The sequence below is a fragment of the Conger conger genome, chromosome 1 (assembly GCF_963514075.1).
Source record: "Conger conger chromosome 1, fConCon1.1, whole genome shotgun sequence".
Lineage (NCBI taxonomy): Eukaryota > Metazoa > Chordata > Actinopteri > Anguilliformes > Congridae > Conger > Conger conger.
This window is the reverse complement of record NC_083760.1, coordinates 39794859-39818382: the sequence shown is the minus strand read 5'-3', so window position 1 is coordinate 39818382 and position 23524 is coordinate 39794859. Positions and strand designations below refer to the sequence as shown.

The window sequence follows — 23524 nt, the reverse complement described above, 5'->3', positions numbered from 1 at the left end:
ACCAGATGGCAAATGTGAGCACTCTAATCCATAGCAGTCTAAAATACTTTTCAGACTGCAAGTTTCCAACAGTAGGGGGCGGCAGTGTCATTTTTCATCCTGAGGAGCTTGAATTATAGACCTGAAATGTCTGTTTCTGGAAGTAATTACCAAAATATTGACCATATGGAATTTGATGAGGAGAGAACGTGCATTAACCACAGAACATTCATACAGTTCTCAGAACAGTTCTCTGGTATAGACCCTAACAGTTGTAATAGCATACTTGTGTTCTGCTATCCTCTCTTTTAGTTTTCTTGTAGTCCAGCGCTGTCAACCAGGCGTGGACTGGCCATCTGGCAGTTCGGGAATTTTCCCGGTAGGCCGGTGTTGTGAGGGCTGGTCTTTTTTTCCCAACCCCGGCATTATATAGCCTATACACAGATATTCAATAGGTAATCTTAGCTGCAGCGACACAGCTGGTGCAATCCGTAATAGCAGGTAGCAGATGCCATCACAACTGAAAGTATCTAGCACTAAGGCAGTTAGTATCTAGCACTCGTTGCCAAAACATGGATAGAAAGAGAAAACCAGCTGCGGTGGTGCAGTGACGTTAGTAGCCAGATGACATTCCATAGCCGTCAGTAGCGGCAGCCCAGTCCCACTCACTGTCCAAGTGTTAATTAACCTCCCGGTGTAAAAACTAAGGCAATTAATCACAAAACATTATGCTTTAAGTGAAATGTTTGGATTTGCTGAAAGCCTCAAAAAGGTGGACATGGACCAAAAGAAATATAATCATTGTAGAAAACATTTAACTGACATTATAAGACCTAAAAGATACTGGAAATTATAGATTTGATCCAAGAGGCCTCTCCCACAAAAAAATGCCACTTAAACGTCATCACAAAGAATGGAATTGCCCATATATTTGAAAGGTCCTTATCGACACACAAACTGGCCTTCAGTATGAAAGTTTCCTTTGCGATTACAGTAAATTGATTACTTTACCATAATTACATCTGTCAAGAGAAACTTTGAATACAGTACATGGCCCTAAAGATTGGTCTAGTCTGCATGTAACGTCACTCACAAAAAACATCAATTTATTTTTTTGCTTAGCTTTCCATCATGATATTTTGTGCCTTTCATAATTCTCTTATTAGAGGTTATGAGTAACTTATCCATGACAAACAAAACCCCAGGTCAACTATTAGTGTTGACAGGGCTGGTGTTGAAATATGTAACATCAGTCACACAATTTAAGTTATTAAAAAGAATCAGAATTGAATTCAAGCTCTATATACAAAGACAAATGTTAATTTTACCTAAATCAATTGATATGACCTCATTTGGATGTTAGTTGAAATGGAAATTGTTTTCCAATAGTGACATGCCAAAATTTGTTTTGATAACCTTCTGTAAGATTTTCTGTCTTGTTCATACTACTTCTGCTATTCATAATTAGGTCTACTCCAACATGTACTGTATTTCATTTTTAGTTGTAAGTATTTACTTTATAATTTGTATGGAGTCAAATCAGAAAACATTTCTCATTAAAATGAATTCATTATATGGGAATGAATGGGGGGCGGCACGGATGGCGCAGTGGGTAGCACTGTCGCCTCACAGCAAGGAGGTCCTGGGTTCGAATCCCCGTCGGCCGGGGCCTCTCTGTGTGGAGTTTGCATGTTCTCCCCGTGTCTGCGTGGGTTTCCTCCGGGTACTCCGGTTTCCTCCCACAGTCCAAAGACATGCAGGTTAGGCTGATTGGAGAGTCTAAATTGCCCGTAGGTATGAGTGTGTGAGTGAATGGTGTGTGTGCCCTGTGATGGACTGGCGACCTGTCCAGGGTGTATTCCTGCCTTTCGCCCAATGTATGCTGGGATAGGCTCCAGCCCCCCTGCGACCCTGTTCAGGATAAGCGGGTTCAGATAATGGATGGATGGATGGAATGAATGGGCTCATGCTGCCATCAAACGTGACGCGATGGCTACAGTGGAGCCACTGTCATTAATTGCAATGGATTACTTCCCTTTGCATCCAATGTCTGATGGCGATGGCTGACGTTGATGGTTGCAGTGGAGCCATGCCGTAAAATGAAAATGAGTGTTTGGAATAATATAATTGTTTACAATTTAAGCAATAGTAGTGGTGGTACTTAACTTTGTCAACCCATGCTGCACGTTATATTTATGTAATTACTGGAAAAATAAATAACCATTTTCTTTGATTATCATTACTGAGATATAGTCGTTACATTGTGTTAGATGCAATTTTCTACTTCCAGTGGTTTGAAGAAAAGTTTGAATTAAAGGTGACTAGGTTTTTTTGCATGTCCATTTTTTTTAACGCCAGTAAATAATATTTCCATGTCAAACAAGGGCCTAGTATAGTTTGCCAAAAACCTTGAAACTTAATAATAAATACAATGGCAGGTTTAAATAATACTATAATAATATAGTCACAAAACTCTAATTTTATGTCAGTCACGATGGATTTGCCCTGTATTATTACATAAAACATTATAACATTTATTCCTACGGTGATAATCAAAGTGATTTGTGGGTGACACCATCATTGAGTGACTGTTAATGCACAGTTGGTAGCCGTGATTTTAATTGGTCAATTACTGAAATTACAAATATTAATAATCATGTATAGGCCTATATACGTACATATTGTAGGCTATATATCTGCTTCTACACTTTTTTTTAGTCTGGAGCCTATCCCAGCATACATTGGGCGGTAGGCAGGAATACACCCTGGACAGGTCGCCAGTCCATCGCAGGGCACACACACCATTCACTCACATACTCATACCCACGGGCAATTTAGACTCTGCAATCAGCCTAACCTGCATGTCTTTGGACTGTGGGAAGAAACCGGAGTACCCAGAGGAAACCCACACGAACACGGGGAGAACATCCTGGGATTCGAACCCAGGACCTCCTTGCTGTGAGGCGGCAGTGCTACCCACTGCACCATCCATGCAATTTTTTCTGAAAAACCATCCCACACTTAACAATTATTCTAATTTGGCAATGAAATTGTACTCTTTATTTCGTTAATCTTAGTCTAAAGGTAGTACAGTATATTGTGTCATTCCTTCACTTCCTGTTTCACTAGAGCGTAAAAATGAGGTAACAAGCATGCAAAATCCCTTTGTCATCCATCAGCATGGGAAAAGCGAAAGTCTTCATTCAGAAGAGGCGGTTGGTAATTGACCATGACATTTCTGGTAATGGGTACAAAGAAATACATAAATGGTTAACATACCACCTAAAACTGTCAGTGCAATAGTAAACATATGTAAGACATATGGAATGGTTGAGAACTTGCGAGGATACAAGGGCACACTGTCCCCACAGACGGTGAGGAAGATGATGAAGGAGGCCATAAAGAACCCAGATCATGGTTTTAAAATTTGTCAGATGAAACCACAATTTAACATTTTGGCCCTATACACCATCAGCATGTTTGGCGGCAAAAGAGGAATACAAGGATAAGCACCTTATACCGATTGTGAAATATTGAGGTGGTTCATTGATGTTTTGCTGTCAGTGGTCCAGGTCCACAATTTAAAATCAATGGCACAATGAATCCAACAAAGTCAAACAATTTTGGCAGACAATCTGGTCACCTCTGCTTGGAAATGGAGACTTGGTCGTAGGTCATTCCACACAGAAATCGTTACGTGAAAATAACAACCATGTTCTGCAATGGCCATCTCAATGGAAATATCTGAAATAAATATAAAAAAAGAAATACAATTTTTGTAAGTCGGGTCATTTTTGACCTGCCTATGAATTAAGCCTATGCATCTAAGGAAAACCCTTGTCTACCATGTCATCTACCTTAACAAATATTCAAAGCATGAGAGATGATTTCCTGTGTTTCTGCATATTAATCAAACATATTGCTGATTCTCTGCCACTCTGGGAAATATTTGCTTTGATCAGAGCTTTGCGATTCTAATAATCCTTTCTAGGTGTGACAATTTTATTTCAATGTTAAATAAAACAACAGCAAGATGCATTTGAAGTTTTTAGCTGAACATTCCTTTGCTAGTTTGGAGACAAAGTACAGAGGACTTACTTTCTGAAGATGGATTTTCCACCTCTGACAGTTTCTAATCTGATCTGAACTCCTCACTTTGGGTTGGGATTAGACCAATCATAGCATCCATTTGATATATTTTTTCCTCCTTTGCCAGCTGCTTCCCCTTATTATTAAAGCAGATATGCTGACATATCCTTTTACGTTTCTTGCAGAGTTTATCCTGAAACTCCAGTGGATAAAGCTTGAGTGGATAAATCATACAATAATGCATGGCCTATATTTGTGCCTTTGTTAATCTATCCTCATTGGAGCCCCATTGATTATCAAACTCATTGGAGAGTACTTTACGATCATATATCTCCATTAGTTTCCAGCTTGACTACCATTGATTTTTTTTTCTGGTCATGTCTGCATTATGTATTAAGAAGCAGTCCATCCCTTCAGTACAAAGTCTGACTTCCCTTCTTCTTTTTCAACTCATTGTGCTTCCGAGCCTTATCATGTATTATGTATAAAGGGGGTTATGTTTTTTTCAGGATAGATAGAAAGACTTGGATTTTAGTGACAGCAATGTAATGCTTTCTTTCTCTCAATTCACAGACAGCATTTTTTTTGACGAAGATGAACTTCTACAGTGACATGGCTGTCAGGGTAAATATTTCCTCAGCTGTTAAACAAATCAAACAGATGAGATTTAGTATCTTTGATTGCAGCAGTAGCTAGCATAAGCTCTCACTGTGATTTTTTCAATGTGATCTTACACAATAGCATAGTGTATGCTAAATGGGTTTGGTAAATTAACTTTAAACAAAAAAGTTTTTTCAGCACATCATGTTTTGATGATCACACAGTTTGAAATGAAAAATATAACAATCACTTTAATTTGCAATTCAAGGACAAGTGTTGATAAAATTCAAGTAATAATAATTGTCAGAGGACAATTAATTTACAATTCACTTGAGTCACACATTTCAATTGAATGAATCCGAAAAATCACAACTATTGCCACTGAGTCACCTGCTCATGTATGCATGTATGAACACTTACCAGCTGAACTGACTGTAGTTTTATAAGGGGGGGTTGTCTTAACGTGATATTTCACAATTCTGTACTTCCTTTCTCCCAACATTTTTGGGGAAACACTTATTGAATAACATATCCAGAAAAATAAAAATGAGGGAAAACTTTAACAGTTATCCCAGTAAATACTCCCTTGTTATCCAAGGGTATGCCTTCATGAGAAGTAAATAACGTGTATGCCAGACTGAGGATAATACATGACTGACCTTCTGAAGTCACAGGGTTGTTTTTTGTTGAATAATTGATGGAAAAAATTCATTGAATGAACATTGATGCTAAGTCTTATTTTAAATCATATTTAAAAGAAGAAGAAAAAGATTAGTCTGCTATGAAAATGTATTAATATTTTTGTGAGCAAGCTTTCATTCAGGATATGCAAGATATTGGGACCATATCCATAATTAACCATTACTATTTGTAATATTTGGTTGCTGAGCCCTTCAATGCAATAGCTGCATCAGATCTATGCCTCATTGACATCAACATTTTTTTGGAAATGCCTTTTCAGGGCTTCAAGTCACTTTCAGTTTATCTTTATTTTGGCAGATTTCTGTCTTTTGGCTTTCCATCGCAGATGAGGCCAAAGTTTTATTTTGGAATTATTTTGGTCTATGAAACTTCGTCCCAACCTTTTCTGTATTTTTGGCAAATTTGAATCTGGCATTCTTGCTGCTGATAACAGGTTTACATTTTTAAAACGCTGTTACTGACAGTTCTGACATTTTCTTTGTAATTACCGGGTTCATACAGAGACTGGCAAGTTTGGAAAATGCTTCATTTTAAATGTTGTGTAAGGTTAGAAATGTGCTTGAATTTTGAACATATACCTTGAAAATGCTAGATTTTTCCCCTAAAGCCAAGTGTTATAATAAAAAATATACATTCCCCTCCAAAAGTATTGGAACAGCAAGGTCAATTTCTTTGTTTTTGCTATACGCTAAAACCCCACGCTAACCCAATGACGGAATTTAGTGAGGGCCGAAGGGGTTTTTGCGTGCTTGTCCTTCTGGTGTTGCTGGAAGAATTTTAGTAGGGTTAAATAGTAATGACCGCTATGCGGAGAGTCTAGATCAGCTAATGAATAAACCATGTTACAAAGACAGTAGTACCACTCTGCCTTCCGCTCTTTACTGGTCTGGGCTGACCAAGAATCTCCACAGTAGGGTCAATACATCTACCTTCGTTATCTGACTCTATTTAAGATTAGAATTGAGAAATTTGGGTTTGAAACATACGCGAACTTCGGGAGTGATTACACTCGACTCTTACCTACGCCACCATTACTCAATATATGCTCCCGGGATTAGCATCATTGCTGAAATCTCAGTTTGGTGGAGAACTCAGAGGCTGAGGGTCCAGCCAACACAATACATGCAAAACTGCCATGATAGTTGCGAGCCCAGATCGGCGTAGCATTAACTGGGCTCCTTAGAGCTAATTTGACAGGAACCAGCGCCGTAACGCCCATGGGTTCCCATTGCATCAAATTACAAGAGCCGTGCGTCACCGATCCTTTAATGGGCAGAAACTTGACGGCCTCACAGCTTAGAACTACCACAGATGTACCAAGCCGCCGATCGGTCGGTCTTCAGCCACCATTTCCCACCATTTCAGTTGTAATTTAGGCTAAAAAGGTACAAGATGAATTAGAGTCATGGAGATCACGCAAGTTACAAACAAAATAGTTTATTCGCAGACAGGTAGGTTATTAGCTTTAGAATTCCAATAGTCAATTATAGATACACAAATTAAGAATAGAGATAGAGTAAATCATCATACCTAGCCTGCGTTGGCTACACACAAACAAAGAGTATAGAATATGCCGTGTATGGGAAGCCGATTACGATCTTTCTGATACTTACATATACGTACAATATGTTGTGTGGGAAGTCGAATACGATCTTCCGTTGCGACACATACATAGAACGTGCTGTGCGGGAAGCCGGTTACGGTCTTCCCAGATTGGTCTGTCTCCCTTGCTTTTATGCCAAGTCATACGTTTGAAACCAGGCGGCAGTGCCATAAATCAACCTGGAGGGGTGGTCAAATCTGGAATTTAGACCCCCACCCTTGGGGGTTGTTAAGTAGGGAAAATTAGATGATTACCAAGAGAGGACATGCAGGTTTTCCCTTGAAACTATGGTTTATTAAACTCCATTTGGTATGAAATGTATCTCATCCGATTCCTTGTATTTACCGGATCACATCCATACCCAACAGATTACCCTTATGTTTTATTATGTTGCAGTTATCATGAAACTTCCCTCCTGATTATCCATTTTACATGCACTCCCTGTTACCATGACATAAGACTTAATGCAATAATACAAGGATCACACGGACAATGTTTTCAAAGTTTTACCGGGTCTATTTACTATCTTAATAGAAGTTTTGAATATTTAATCTAGGAGAGCAGTCACCGGTGTAATGGCAGCAGTGCCCAAATGAGGGCACTGTGGCATTGTCCGGAGTCTTCCCCCTTGGAAGTGACCAGGTATGGGGTCACAGGGAGGTCACCAATGTTCTGGAGGATTCTTTTCCCATGACCCAACTGCCCTTGGACCACTCATACATCTTTCCCTTATCTTTGCTCGAAACTCCCCAAAAGGTAGTCTAAACAACATTGACCAGAAACCCCAGCTCTCAGGCCCCTCACAAATGGCAGCCCTTCCTGACCTTAACCACTATGCTACAGGCTGTCCCATCATATCTATGAATGCTGTAGTTGGGAGTTTTCATGATACAGTGGGGCAAAAAAGTATTTAGTCAGCCACCAATTGTGCAAGTTCTCCCACTTAAAAAGATGAGAGGCCTGTAATTTTAAACATCATAGGTATACCTCAACTATGAGAGACAAAATGAGAAAAAAAAATCCAGAAAATCACATTGTCTGATTTTTAAAGAATTTATTTGCAAATTATGGTGGAAAATAAGTATTTGGTCAATAACAAAAGTTCATCTCAATACTTTGTTATATACCCTTTGTTGGCAATGACAGAGGTCAAACGTTTTCTGTAAGTCTTCACAAGGTTCACACACTGTTGCTGGTATTTTGGCCCATTCCTCCATGCAGATCTCCTCTAGAGAGCAGTGATGTTTTGGGGCTGTCGCTGGGCAACACGGACTTTCAACTCCCTCCAAAGATTCTATGGGGTTGAGATCTGGAGACTGGCTAGGCCACTCCAGGACCTTGAAATGCTTCTTACGAAGCCACTCCTTCGTTGCCCGGGCGGTGTGTTTGGGATCATTGTCATGCTGAAAGACCCAGCCACGTTTCATCTTCAATGCCCTTGCTGATGGAAGGAGGTTTTCACTCAAAATCTCACGATACATGGCCCCATTCATTCTTTCCTTTACACGGATCAGTCGTCCTGGTCCCTTTGCAGAAAAACAGCCCCAAAGCACCCCCATGCTTCACAGTAGGTATGGTGTTCTTTGGATGCAACTCAGCATTCTTTCTCCTCCAAACACGACAAGTTGAGTTTTTACCAAAAAGTTCTATTTTGGTTTCATCTGACCATGACATTCTCCCAATCCTCTTCTGGATCATCCAAATGCTCTCTAGCAAACTTCAGACGGGCCTGGACATGTACTGGCTTAAGCAGAGGGACACGTCTGGCACTGCAGGATTTGAGTCCCTGGCGGCGTAGTGTGTTACTGATGGTAGCCTTTGTTACTTTGGTCCCAGCTCTCTGCAGGTCATTCACTAGGTCCCCCCGTGTGGTTCTGGGATTTTTGCTCACCGTTATTGTGATCATTTTGACCCCACGGGGTGAGATCTTGCGTGGAGCCCCAGATTATCAGGGATTATGAGGGAGATTATCAGTCTTGTATGTCTTCCATTTTCTAATAATTGCTCCCACAGTTGATTTCTTCACACCAAGCTGCTTACCTATTGCAGATTCAGGCTTCCCAGCCTGGTGCAGGTCTACAATTTTGTTTCTGGTGTCCTTTGACAGCTCTTTGGTCTTGGCCATAGTGGAGTTTGGAGTGTGACTGTTTGAGGTTGTGGACAGGTGTCTTTTATACTGATAACGAGTTCAAACAGGTGCCATTAATACAGGTAACGAGTGGAGGACAGAGGAGCCTCTTCAAGAAGAAGTTACAGGTCTGTGAGAGCCAGAAAAATTGCTTGTTTGTAGGTGACCAAATACTTATTTTACCGAGGAATTTACCAATTAATTCATTAAAAATCCTACAATGTGATTTCCTGGATTCTTTCCCCCCATTCTGTCTCTCATAGTTGAAGTGTACCTATGATGAAAATTACAGGCCTCTCTCATCTTTTTAAGTGGGAGAACTTGCACAATTGGTGGCTGACTAAATACTTTTTTGCCCCACTGTAACTGCATTATGCTGTAAAAATTTGTGCCTCTCATGGTAATATACCTTTAGGATAAACCTGATTTGGGTGAATGAAAGGAAAGGAGACACAACCCCAGATTGCTTGGTTTCTTCTCCTTATCTCCGAAATCCAGGCCTTAGTTCTTGACCCTAAAAGTGAGTCACCCATCTGTAATTTACAGCCAGCCCCCACCAGGCAGTGGTCAGGGGGGGATTCTGCAGACAGCTTTTGCCCAGTTGCCCGGCCCCTGAATGGTTATGATATCAAAGGTAGACTGTTACAAAAACTAGACCATTACACCAGTCTCACTGAACCAATCAGAATAACACCAAACATTACTATATTCTGGCCTGGGATTATCATGAAACATCTTTATGCCATCTCCAGTATTCCTGTACTCAAACCCTGTAGGAATGTGTGAGAAGGGGGCTCCAGGAATCCTTCTCTAGCCCTCCCCCACAGGCATGTGTGCCAAAAGGTGGGGGCTAACAATGCATGCTCCGGGAGAGGGAAGTCAGCAAGCTGACCAGCGCATGAGACCAAATGTGAATTTCAGCTTTTATTTCCTGGTTGATCTAGATTTGTTAGACCACCCAATTTTCATGTGAGCAAAAATATTGGAACATGTGACTGACAGGTGTTTCTTGTTTCCCAGATGTGTCCTATTAGATTGACTGGTTAAACACTAAATAGTTCTGAATGTCTACTCTTGGTTTTAGCCTTGTGTTTTCCTATGAAGACTGCATTTGTGTTAGAAAAGATAAACTAACATGAAGACCAGGGGGCTGTCTTTGGGAGAAAAGCAAGCCATTTTAAGGCTCAGAAAAGAGGGGAAATCTCAAGAATTGGTGATAGCTTGTACAACAACTTGGAATGCTCTGAAAAAGAAACTGCTGGCGTACTGAGCAACAGATATCGAACAAGTCGACCAAGGAAAACAACAGCAGCTGATGACAGAAACCCTGTTGGTGTATTCACTGTCATTGCTGGGAAACATATTATCGTCTGTACAACATTTAGGGTGCAGTTTTCTTTTTTCTTCAACAACATGAACCAATATTTAGTGGTATGTTCACAGTAAAACTATTATACTAATACTATACGCATTTATTCATTTATTGTTATGGGATGTGACATTTAATGAAGTGTTCCCAAAATGCCATTTTCAAGACTGAGAATGCTGTCTTATACCACACTGTAGATAAGATATTGGTAATTCTACTTTTAAACATCTCATAGTAGGGGAGGGACAGGGGTTAGTTGAATCGCTGCGCACAATAGTGCCTCGGATTCAGAATCACGGGCTAGACAATATGGCTTGAAGAAGGCATGTCGTTCTCAGGAACGATAGCCCCATCCAGGCCGTTAAGGGGCAGGGTCATTGACGGTGTATAATAATTGGAATAGATTGGGTACATTTGGCAAAATGGGAAAAAATGACAAAGGGCCAATAGGCAGTCAATATCCACTAATCTAAGATACGATACCAATGTCGTGAAAGGTGAAAAATGAATAATCTCCATTGCTAACTTTATACAGGGTTCATATCAGGTCCTTGACGTGCTTGAATTTCGTCATCAGGAATTCAAGTACTGGAATACCTTGAAAAGAGTCCCTTTTGTGCTCAAGTGCTTGCAAATCCTTAAATATAGTCCTTAGTGATATTCCCCATGGTTTTATGAATCAAATTGTAATATAATATTCTTTTTCCAGAATTGATTTTTTTCTTTTGCTATATTTCGTCTCGCGCTACTGCCCCTCCCCATTATCTACCTGCTACATGAACGAAGAAGCATGAACGTTAATGGTCAGGATGCTGGAAACAACATAACTTTAGATAGCAAGGCCAGGGAAGTGTAAATTTAACCCAGCATGGCTGGAAATAGACACAGTAGTTGGCTTTTGCCCGACAAGAGCAACATTCATCGTGCAAGATGCAAACAATGCATGAAGGACTTTGACCTGTCAAGTATGGGCAGGTCTGCCCTGGAGAGTCACATGAAATCATGGAAACATCAGTCAGTTGTCGTCGCTGGTGTATCCACATTACGACAGTTCTTTGGGCCCCAACCAGTACAAAGTGTACAGGTAAGAACATCATTTACTGTCTTATCTAGAAAGGTGATCTGATCAAGTGGTTCAACGAACAACCTGATGTATGATGTTAGCCAGGGAGCGTTAGTTAGCCAATAGGTATTCAACTAGCTAACGTTAACGTGTTAATTCAATTTTATGTGCTATGTTGTCGAGTGTTCAAGCACCTATTATCGACCACATGCCGTTAACCATTAAAATGTAAGTCCCGTGGAGATACACCTCATAAACTTCATGTAAAACATTTTTTTTACAATATTAACAATACACGTACAACACGCCTGGAATTCCGTAATCGCAACTATTAATTAATACAGCTCAACGATAAGGCTTCTTGGTTTGCAAGTTTCCTAACGGCTGTTTTGTTTATAGTCCTTAAAATACTACAATACATTTCATTAACTAAATAACTTTTTTAAATATATGATACTTTCCTGCCAGTAAAAGCGAGTATAGGCATGTCGCTGTTTTGTTTTGTGGAAAGGCATTTCAAGGCATGATCTCAAGGAGTACTAGTAAAGATTATGATCAATGCCTTCAACATGTCTTTTAGTTATTCAATCCATATAATGAAGGTAGATGAGAAGAAACATTGGGCTGGGTGTTGTAAACAAATTTAGTCACGTTGGCTGCAGGCTTTGTGTAGCTAGTCAGATTCAGGTGTTTCCATAAGGCACAGGTGATGATGTCACAAAATAAACTGTGGATGGGATGAGATCATTGACAGTTCAATGCACACCATCTTTCATAGCTTAGATTGGCTCCACTTTTAGCAAAATGGAGAAAAAGAAAGACCAAGGTAGTCGGTACACCTCTGCTGGGTGATCGATACATGTCCTCTTAGCGGTAATGGGCTAACATGGAGACATCCGACTTATTTTACATACAACAAAAAAAATACGAAAGTAACGAAAAAAGAACCCCCGGAGGATAAAAATAAATTCTACATAACTAGGTACAGTGTGTTAACACCAGTTTGTCTATTTCTTTATAGCTATAGTTGTAAATACCTTATCTTTTTGCTGTTTATCATGCATAGCTGGTCAGACAGAGAGGGAGGCAGTCCTAACGTGTGTGTGTGTGTGTGTGTGTGTGTGTGAGAGAAACAGAGAGTGTGTGTATTTGTGTGTGTGTGTGTGTGTGTGTGTGTGTGTGTGTGTGTGTGAATGACTGAGAGACTGAGGGAGAGGGAGAGCTGCAAGTTTATGAGCCCTGAGGGGAAACTATACTGCAAGAATAAGATTAATTTTATGAGCTATATAATAAGGTTTGAAGAATAATGTTTTATTTTTGTGTTTAAAATAGACTTTATCTTTTATTGTGATTGTGAATCAAAAAGCCAAATACAGTTAGGCTTTTTATGATTTGGGTAATACAACGAAGATGTTACATGAAATGGTGAACTCTTGAGTAGGCTAAACTGTATTTCTCTTCTATTCACAGAATCCTCAACCAAATCCTTCCTCATGTAATGATCTGTTCATCGGTACGGAACAACAATTTCTGGCATGCACAGCACAGCACAGAACTGCCTGTCACACTTCACTGAGTTGACCGATGAGCTAAACCTCACACCTCTTCCAAATTTCTATGGATGGACCCAACGCTTACCATAAATTCTACGGAGATTTCACGTCAACTGTACTGTCAGAAGTCACAGAGAAAAAACTAATTGACATTGGGTAACATGTTCTTTGGGTAACATTCATAATCCATTCAGAAGTGCATTCAGTAGAATGGGGTGGGACATAGACAACACATTATGTGCCGTCTATAGGGCCCAATGGCTGTACGGATCTTATTGTGGCTACACTGGGATTAGAACCACCGACCTTGCGTGTCCCAGTCATTTACCTTAACCACTACACTACAGGCTGCCCCGTAGCATAGATGTAACCAACGAATCAACAAATAAATTAGTTGACAACTAATTTGGTCATCAATTTTAGTCGACTACTGAACAAGGCTGCAGTAAGGGCCTGGAAAAGCATTGCAAAAGAAGAATGCAAGTTTGGTGCTGTCAATGGGTTGCAAGCAAGGGATATGCTACCAAATATTGTTTACTTTCAATTACTTAAATACGGTATGTGTCCAAGTCTGCCCCTAGAGATACTGCACTAGCACATGCCATGGCCATTGCCAGTGAGAAAACAGCAGACAAAGAATTTGAGTTAAAAATAAAATTCAATGCAGCCTATATGATTGCAGTCGAAGTACTGCCATTTACCAAATTTAGCTCACAAATTCTGCTGATGAAAAAGAATGGCATGGATGTATCAAAAACATATGACAATGACCCATCATGCGCCAATTTTATAGGTTACATTGCAGATTTTTTGAAAGGGAATACACTTCAAGGTACACAAAAAGCAAACTACATATCAGTTGTGGAACTGATGTGTCTGGGAAGTGCAATCTGGTCATGTACTGTAGGCTTACATACTCTGGTAATGTGAATGTGATTTGACTGATAGGACTGGCTAAGCTTGATCATTGTCATGCCCAGGGAACACTTTTAAAACATTGCTTGGCAGTGCTGATCTAATAGCTCCAAACTGGTGGCAAAACAAAATAAGTGCTTTTGAAGCAGATGGTGTAAGTGTTGCATGATGGTGCATGTTTTAGGAAGTTCCAACCAATTCAGACTTAATATTGAGCGAATGAAAAGGCAAGTGGTACTGACAATACCATCTTGAGTAAAGCAGGCTTGAGCCTTGAGCCTTGCTGCAGCCCGCCTGGCCACCAGTCAGCCCAGGTCGGCTCATGTCACCCCACTCCTCACTGGCCTTCACTGGCTGCCTATTGCCGCATGCATTTGCTTCAAGGTGCTAGTGTTGGCATTCTAGGCTGCTCAGGGGACTGCCCCACTCTAATTGCTCCCTACACTCCAGCAAGACCACTCCGATCTGCCAGCTGTGGTCGCCTTGTGTTCCTCTCATTACGAGCACCAGGTGGTCAAACTGCACATTCATGCCTGTTTTCTGTTCTGGTCCCTCAGTGGTGGAATGACTTGCCTACCAATGTCAGGGCAGCAGAATCCCTCCCCGTATTCCGACGCAGACTAAAAACACACTTTTTCCGACTTAGTCCTCCCTCCTGATTTACCCCACCCCCCTTCTGATATCTTTCTTGTGCGCCCTATAAAATAAATATATATTTTTTAAATTTGCACTTATGATGACTATTGCTTTTTGCTTAGAACAGCTGTTCATGCGTGTTTTGCTATTTATGGATGTGATGCTTTTACGTGCACTGTACGTCGCTCTGGATAAGAGCGCCTGCCAAATGCCGATAATGTAATGTAATGTTTTAACTTGTTGAAGAACCTATGCACTATTAATTTTGTCAAAATGTAAATTTAATAAAAGAACAAAGCAGACTGTGCGAGGCAATTTTTATGTATTTACAATAGTTCTAATATGTTTTTTTGTATTACGAACATACAGTGAGATTTTGGCTCCAATAAAAATAATTTGGCTCCCAGAATTTTAGTGGCTCCTGAGGCATATTTTTTGTTTGGATCCCTGGAATACTTTTTCCAGCACCTCAAAGCTTAAAATATCACCCAATTCAAACGGTTATTTCACATGCAATGGAAAGAAAACGTACTTTATAGTTTCATACATTGCCCTGTAAAACTGAAGGCTTTAGCAAATCCATTATAACCACAGCTAAGACTTAAATCCTCAATCTGATGCCACTTAAAAGATTTGACCTAGTGTATTTAACATATTGTTCATATTTAATGCTCACTGTATCAAATGAATAAATATTTAATATTAAAATATAATCACATTGAAGCCGTTGAAACACATTTATTACGAGAAACTCACTGTGAATTGTTTTAGATGTTATTCAGTAGTTATGTATTCATACTTTTGTATTTTTGTTACAGCTGCTAGCCTACTGAGGGACTTTGAATTCTACAGCCTTTTCAGAAGCAAATTGGCACCCAAAAAAAAAAATCATCCCAGTTTTTAATTTCCAATTCGTCCAAGTTATGGCAGAAAATAAAGCCTCTAAAATGTTTTCTGACGTGGCTAGCCTGGTAAATGTATGAGTTATTTACATGTAGATCTCATCAAGATCTTGTATACAATGTGGTATAAAGCATTTTAGATTTACGAATGGTTGTTTTTTTTTTTTATTATGGTAAAACGGGCACATGCACGCCCAATGTCTGAGAAAGTAATATCTGTCCCCCGCAATGTTGGGCCCTTACATTGAAACTGGGCAAGATATGCGGTACCCCATATCTATTCCCTATTTCTGAGACCTAGCTGGACACCGCCGGGAAATTGATCCTAATAAAACGTGAATAACACCTTTTCTTAACGCATTTTCGATCCAGAAAATGTGTTTAAAACCTAAGATTAAACTTAGATGTTTATTGTGGGCAATACAGCTGCAAAGAGTTTCCCACTTTGGTTCTGTCAAGAAAGGAGTTTGAGGAGAGAGGAACGTTTTAGGAGTATATATTGTGTGCGTGACACTATTGCATATATGGATGGTTAAACTAGTTGTATATCGTTTGTTTGTTAGTTGTATATAGCTTAATACTCGTGGCTGCAGGGACGTTATCAATTTGTTTTTCTGCAGTCCTCTCTCGAGTGCATACAGTGTCTTATTTCTGAGTAAACCCCTGTTATCTCTTTAACAGCCCTGCACTCTCCCACTTCCCCTTGGGCTCTCTAGCCCTTTCACCTTTTAAACACCCAACCCAAGGATGAATGCTGTAAATGACACTAAGGGTGTTGGCAACATCTTTGCATATAGCTGAAGCACAATACCACATACCTTGACACTGTAAACCACAGACGAGATGTTTGTTCCTTGCTGTTTGGTAGCCTTTAATCACACCCACTCTGCCTATACACCAGTCATATTCAGCATATTCGGAAAATAACTAATGAGACGGTTTCTGATACTCAGCGGATAAGAAAAAACTTTCAGGGATCCAATAGCGAGACCACAACAAAAGTTCTTTAGAAAATAAGGTCTTTATTTTCTCAGGGTAGGTTGGTACAGCGAGGGTCAATAGCCAGCAAACAGATATAGCAGGGATAAGGCAGTTCGTAAGCAATAGTCCAGGCAAAGGGTCAGATCTCCAGCAAAAGGATGTATTTAGGATAATCTAAAGAATAGTCGCGGTCACAGGTAATGGGTCGAAAACAAACGGGCTAATTAAACAGAAACACAATCCAGAAACGAAAGTCGATAAACAGAAACAGGCCGAAAAACTACGGGTCAGAACAAGACAGAAGGAATAAGCTAAACTCGATGGTCGGGGATGAAACCGGTCAAAACAGGTATCAATACAAAAACGCTGGAGAGTATGGAATAAACACATAACAATCTGGCAACTAACTGCACAAACAGAGGGGTTTTTGTACACAGGTAACGAGAGGGAATGGGAATCAGGTGGGGACACAATCAGGAAGGTGAAACGAATGAATGAAGTGCACGGAGGTAACAAAAACACGAAAACGCTAACAACATAAGCAGAATACAGAACATGAAAAACACAAAAACTGAAAGTTCAGTCCCTGTGTTTATCTTGTAGCACTGCATTCCTGTGTTTGTTAGCCCAAAATGCTAGTAATTATTAACCTGAGTCTAAAGTGGTCATGTTTGATATGGTTAGCTCTTAAAAATCATAACAAACACCATGAGACAAAGCACATCAAGCTATCTCATAGACCAAGATATTTATCTAAGCTGATAAAGCTTGTTTAGTGTATTTCTAAAAGTATTGTAACCCAGCCCCAAGGGAAAACAGCGGTAATGATATGAAGTTGTGTACTCCAAGCAACCAATAGCAGCTTAGAGAAACCCCGCCCACTCAGCCAGGTTTTTTTGGTAGACAACCCCAGGGGTTTGCGCTTCTGCTTTTAACTTTTTAATCTAAAATTTGGAAGTTTGGCCATTCTGCTCAGAAACCGTCGTCTGTGCCTGGGATGCTACAGTGTACAGCGAGAATTTTTTTAAAGGGAAAACATTATCCAGTCATAGAGCTTTGTTTCTTCAAGATGTGGATTATTACCATGCATTTGCTAAGAAATATTGCACACCCCTCCAGCCAATCAGAAATGAGTATTTAACCAAGCCGTGGTATAGTAACCTATTATTCAAAACGGTCCTGTTCACACAAAAATATATATACATTGGAATTTTTATTTCTATTTTGTATCAGTGGGAAAGTTCATTTTTGAATGAAGTAGTCATTTATTATCTTTATTGTTTATTGTTGCCTAAACCTCAACCTCAAGCTAAATTTAAAAGCTGATGGCTAAATAAGAGCCATTGAGCGATTCATAATCTGAATGGTTGATTAATCGATAATCGATATTTTATTCGACCATCAAAATAGTTGTTAGTTGCAGCCCTAATCTCCACTTCTGGAGGAGAAATGCATGCTCAATTTGGTTAAGGTCTGGTGATCGAGTTTAGCCTTTCCATTACTTTGGTATAGGTACTCATCATTTCAGAAAACTTTTGTGGCTCATCTCTGTACTTCTTTGCAAATTATAATCGTGCCTTCCAATTCGTACTACTGATGAGTGGTTGGCATCTTGTGGTATAGCCTCTATATTGCTGCTCTCTAAGTCTTCTTACAACGGTTCATTGAAATGCCTTCACCACTGCCCTGTGGAGATTGTTTTGATGTCACTGACTGAGATTTTGGGGTTTTGCTTCGCAGCTCTGACAGCTGTGGTTATCTGCTGTTGCTCAGTACGCCAGTGGTTCTCTGTTTTTCAGGACATTCTATCCCCATTGTACAAGCTATGCCCAATGCTTGTGCAATGGCTTTGATCAATTTTCCCCGTTTTCTAAGCTTCCAGCTTTTCTCCCAAAGACAGCTTTCTGGTCTTCATGTTGGTTTATCTTTTCTAACACAAATGCAGTCTCCACAGGCAAAACCCAAGGCTAAAACCAAGATTAGACATTCATAACTATTTATTGTTTCAAATTAATCTGGGCAACAAGAAACACCTGTCAGCCACATGTTCCAATACTTTTGCTCACCTAAAAAAAGGGTAATATTTTCGAAGTTCTTGGAACAAATTTAGATTAAAATAAGAGGAAATAAAATCTGAAATTCATGTACATCTTTTGACCTCAAACTCAATTGTCTTCAGTGTATAGCAAAAACAAAAAAATGGACTTTGCTGTTCCAATACTTTTGCGACTGTATATTATTTAGTCGCGACCTTGAAAAGCTGCACAAACCATGTTGTTAAAGTACCTGAATGAAACACTTAAGTATTCAAGAGCATACTACATGACATTATTGGCATTTGGCAGACGCTCTTATCCAGAGCGACGTACAGACTAAGCAGGAGACAATCCTCCCCTGGAGCAATGCGGGGTTAAGGGCCTTGCTCAAGGGCCCAACAGCTGTGCGGATCTTATTGTGGCTACACCAGGATTCGAACCACCGACTTTGCGACCTTGCGTGTCCCAGTCATTTACCTTAACCACTACAGGCCGGCCACTATTCAGGAAGTAAGTTAACACTTCAATCCCTCAAGGCTGTGGGAAACTGAAATACCAGTGATGCATTCAAATGTATGTGGTTTCCTTACTTTTCATGGTACATTGACTGTAGTGTAAACAATAATATAAAATGGCTTATTGTTACCCCTGACTGAATCAGAGTATGCACTACAGGTGCAGGTTAATTTATGGCACTCCCAGAGTATGGTTAGAATATGATAAATGCCCTGCATTTGTATAGTGTCTTTATCCAAAGCGCTGTACAATTGATGCCTCTCATTCACCGACTAGCTTGTCAGGAGCAAAACCAATTGGGGGTTAGGGGTCTTGTTCAGGGAAACCTCGACACACCCAAGGCGGGTTCGAACCCACAACCCTGATTCTAAACTGCAAGGCGACTGTATTGGGCGAATACAGTCGCCAGAATTCTGAACCTGTCAGCTTGCCTTGGTTGACTTTTCTCACCCAAACAGCCTTTTAAATAAACCTGAGTAAAACAACCAACAAAATATGTGTTGCTGGGGTGTTGTTATTGACCAATAGAAGCAACAACACTACATTTGTGCCTCAATTTATTTAGTCATTTCCTTATTATGAACTGACTAAATAATCCCTCTGTGACCACCATAATCCGTCTGTTTTCAGCTCCATTCACCTTCATCTGTCTGTTTCAGCTGTCCCATTTTGTGTCTCCACCTCGCCATTCCTTATATGGACTTCCTTCTTGCCATTTCTGCTATTCCTCTCACCTGGGTCTCATTGTCTGTCAATCCCTAGTCTATTTAAACCTGTCCTTTTCATTTTCTTGTGGCTAGGTTGTCTTTCTGTGATTCCATTCCCTACCCCGGTTCTAGATTTCCTGTACCTGTACCTGTACCTGTTTAGTTCTGCTCCGTTCCACTCTGTTCTGTTTTCAGATTTTTCTGGTCTTGACCACTGCCTATCTTCTTGGTTTTGAACTCTGCCCATTTTCCTGACTACGCTCTGTCTGCCCTCCATGTACCTGTCTGCTTGGATTATGACCATCGCCTGTTTTTGGATCTGCTTTTGGATCTGCCTGCCTTTTTTCACCTTCTCCCTGAGTCTGTGTTTGGTTCCTCTGTCCCTGAACCCTGACACAAAGACTCTGCAGCAATCCCCCTTATGTCCACTCTCTTGACTACCTGGAAGTGTCGGTGTGAAAAGCCATCCTAGTCAAGCCCACCTTTTATCTGCTTAAAACAAAAAGTCAGAACCTTGCCCTCTGACGGGCACAGCTGGAAGCTGGAAACTTAGGGTAGCATGGGGAGGGGGGCATGATAGGGGACAACCAGTTAACATTCCATAAACATGGTTTAACTGAGCAGGGTACGTGGGCATTTAGAGAGTTCACTAAAATAATAATAATCTCTCAAAGGCAATATACATTTTTTATTTACAATAATTGGTAGGGGTGCCAATATTTTTGAGATTTTCATAAAAAATTACTTACAAAAAACATTGAAACATGACCCTCAAATTGAAACTGAACGTCTGCACTGCACCACATAGTGATTTGTTGGCAGTTTTATTTATTTCTTGATTTTATTTATTTATATTATTTATTATTTTTATTATTTTATTATGTTTGCTGGAGTATAAAGTATAGAGACAGTGACAAAAGATGTGTCACTATCCAAATACTGCACTGTATGTGTGTACATTGTGTTACATTGCATTGCATTCCACTATAGTTTTTGGTTTGTTTTTCTGTTCATTTTTAATATGTATTTACTTATTGCTCTCATTTCCCTTTTCAGATACAACAAAGATGGAGGGGATACTACGTCCGGAAGTATATACATAATTACCATGCAAGACAGCAGTATTTGGAAGGGCTGGCAAGAAAGAATGAGCAAGTTAGGTATGAACCAAAAATTCACAGAACATACATATTTCAGTCAATATTTGAAAAGCTGTGAAAAGATGTTAGCTCAGAACAGAGCAGATCATGTATATCCATTGGATGTACCCCTCTGTGATGTGGTTAAAGGTGGAAAATAATAATTTTTGAAACTAAGAGAAGGATGCTTTTTGCGTTCAGAAAAATAGAACAAGGATTAAAGGTACAGTAGGTAATTTTGGACTTCTAATGGTCAAGAGAGGAATTGTTGCAGCAAACACGCTCAAACCACAATACTGTTTATCCCACCCCTTCTCTGTGAATGAGCTGAAGTTGAAACACCATTGGCTGTGGCAATTACAGACCAGACAAGTTTCAACCAATGAGCTTGAATTATTGCCCAGATATACAGTGGTGTGAAAAAGTGTTTGCCCCCTTCCTGATTTCTTTGTCACACTTAAATGTTTCAGATCATCAAACAAATTTAAATATTATTCAAAGACAACACAAGTAAACACAAAATGCAGTTTTTAAATGAAGGTTTTTATTAAGGGAGAAAAAAAATCTTAACCTACATGGCCCTGTGTGAAAAAGTGATTGCCCCCTAAACCTAATAACTGGTTGGGCCACCCTTAGCAGCAACAACTGCAATCAAGCGTTTGCGATAACTTGCAATGAGTCTCTTACAGCGCTGTGGAGGAATTTTGGCCCACTCATCTTTGCAGAATTGTTGTAATTCAGCCACATTGGAGGGTTTGAGCATGAACCACCTTTTTAAGGTCATGCCACAGCATCTCAATAGGATTCAGGTCAGGACTTTGACTAGGCCACTCCAAAGTCTTCATTTTGTTTTTCTTCAGCCATTCAGAGGTGGACTTGCTGGTGTGTTTTGGATCATTGTCCTGCTGCAGAACCCAAGTTTGTTTCAGCTTGAGGTCACGAACAGATGGCCAGACATTCTCCTTCAGGATTTTTTGGTAGACAGCAGAATTCATGGTTCCATTTATCACAGCAAGTCTTCCAGGTCCTGAAGCAGCAAAACAGCCCCAGACCATCACACTACCACCACCATATTTTACTGTTGGTATGATGTTCTTTTTCTGAAATGCGGTGTTACTTTTACGCCAGATGTAATGGGGGACACACCTTCCAAAAAGTTAAACTTTTGTCTCGTCAGACCACAGAGTATTTTCCCAAAAGTCTTGGGGATCATCAAGATGTTTTCTGGCAAAATTGAGATGAGCCTTAATGTTCTTTTTGCTCAGCAGTGGTTTTTGTCTTGGAACTCTGCCATGCAGGCCATTTTTGCCCAGCCTCTTTCTTATGGTGGAGTCATGAACACTGGCCTTAACTGAGGCAAGTGAGGCCTGCAGTTCTTTGGATGTTGTTGTGGGGTCTTTTGTGACCTCTTGGATGAGTCGTCGCTGCACTCTTGGGGTAATTTTGGTCGGCCGGCCACTCCTGGGAAGGTTCACCACTGTTCCATGTTTTCGCCATTTGTGGATAATGGCTCTCACTGTGGTTCGCTGGAGTCCCAAAGCTTTAGAAATGGCTTTATAACCTTTTCCAGACTGATAGATCTCAATTAATTTCTTTCTCATTTGTTCCTGAATTTCTTTAGATCTCGGCATGATGTCTATCTTTTGAGGATCATTTGGTCTACTTCACTTTGTCAGGCAGGTCCTATTTAAGTGATTTCTTGATTGAGAACAGGTATAGCAGTAATCAGGCCTGGGTGTGGCTAGAGAAATTGAACTCAGGTTTGATAAACCACAGTTAAGTTATGTTTTAACAGGGGGGGGGGCAATCACTTTTTCATACAGGGCCATGTAGGTTTGGATTTTTTTTCTCCCTTAATAATAAAAACCTTCATTTTAAAAACTGCATTTTGTGTTTACTTGTGTTGTCTTTGACTAATATTTAAATTTGTTTGATGATCTGAAACATTTAAGTGTGACAAACATGCAAAAAAAATGAGAAATCAGGAAGGGGGCAAACACTATTTCACACCACTGTACAATGTTTTGGTACAGAGCGCCGGCCCGTCTGCTGCATATTTTGAAACCCAAATTTAATTACTATAAACACAGACAGAGGGTGAGTCAACAAGCCTTTTTCAATGATAGGAAGGGATTTACAATGGTCTTGTAACAATGTTTTAACACAAAAAAATAGAGATGCAGATAGATTTTGATAAAAATATAGTACTGTGCAAAGGTTTTAGGCAGGTGTGAAAAAATGCTTTCAAAAATAGAAATGTTAATAGTTTTTTTTTTTTTATCAATTTAACAAAATGCATGAACAGAAGAAGTGAATGAACAGAAAAAAATCTAAATCAAATCAATATTTGGTGTGACCACCCTTTGCCTTCAAAACAGCATCAATTCTTCTAGGCACACAGTCTTTGAAGGAAGGTAGGTTGCAGTTAGGCTGTTCCAAACATCTTGGAGAACTAGCTACAGTTCTTCTGTGGATTTAGGCAGCCTCAAATCCTTCTGTCTCTTCATGTAATCCCAGACCGACTCGATGATGTTGAGATCAGGGCTCTGTGGGGGCCATACCATCACTTCCAGGACTCCTTGTTCTTCTTTATGCTGAAGATAGTT

The 23524-nt window shown here is 40.0% G+C and overlaps 1 protein-coding gene across 3 annotated transcripts in view; it reads left to right on the top strand.

Annotated features, from left to right (window-relative positions):
- spata17 (spermatogenesis associated 17) overlaps nt 1-23524 on the top strand; it is a 303051-nt gene that overhangs the window by 3021 nt on the left and 276506 nt on the right. For 2 of the 3 annotated variants that reach the window (XM_061216056.1, XM_061216058.1), the window contains exons 4-5: nt 4642-4692; nt 20836-20939. In XM_061216056.1, the coding sequence (XP_061072040.1) occupies nt 4642-4692; nt 20836-20939 (155 nt within the window). The remainder of the gene's footprint in view (nt 1-4641; nt 4693-20835; nt 20940-23524) is intronic. The other variant, XM_061216057.1, reaches the window with a different exon arrangement.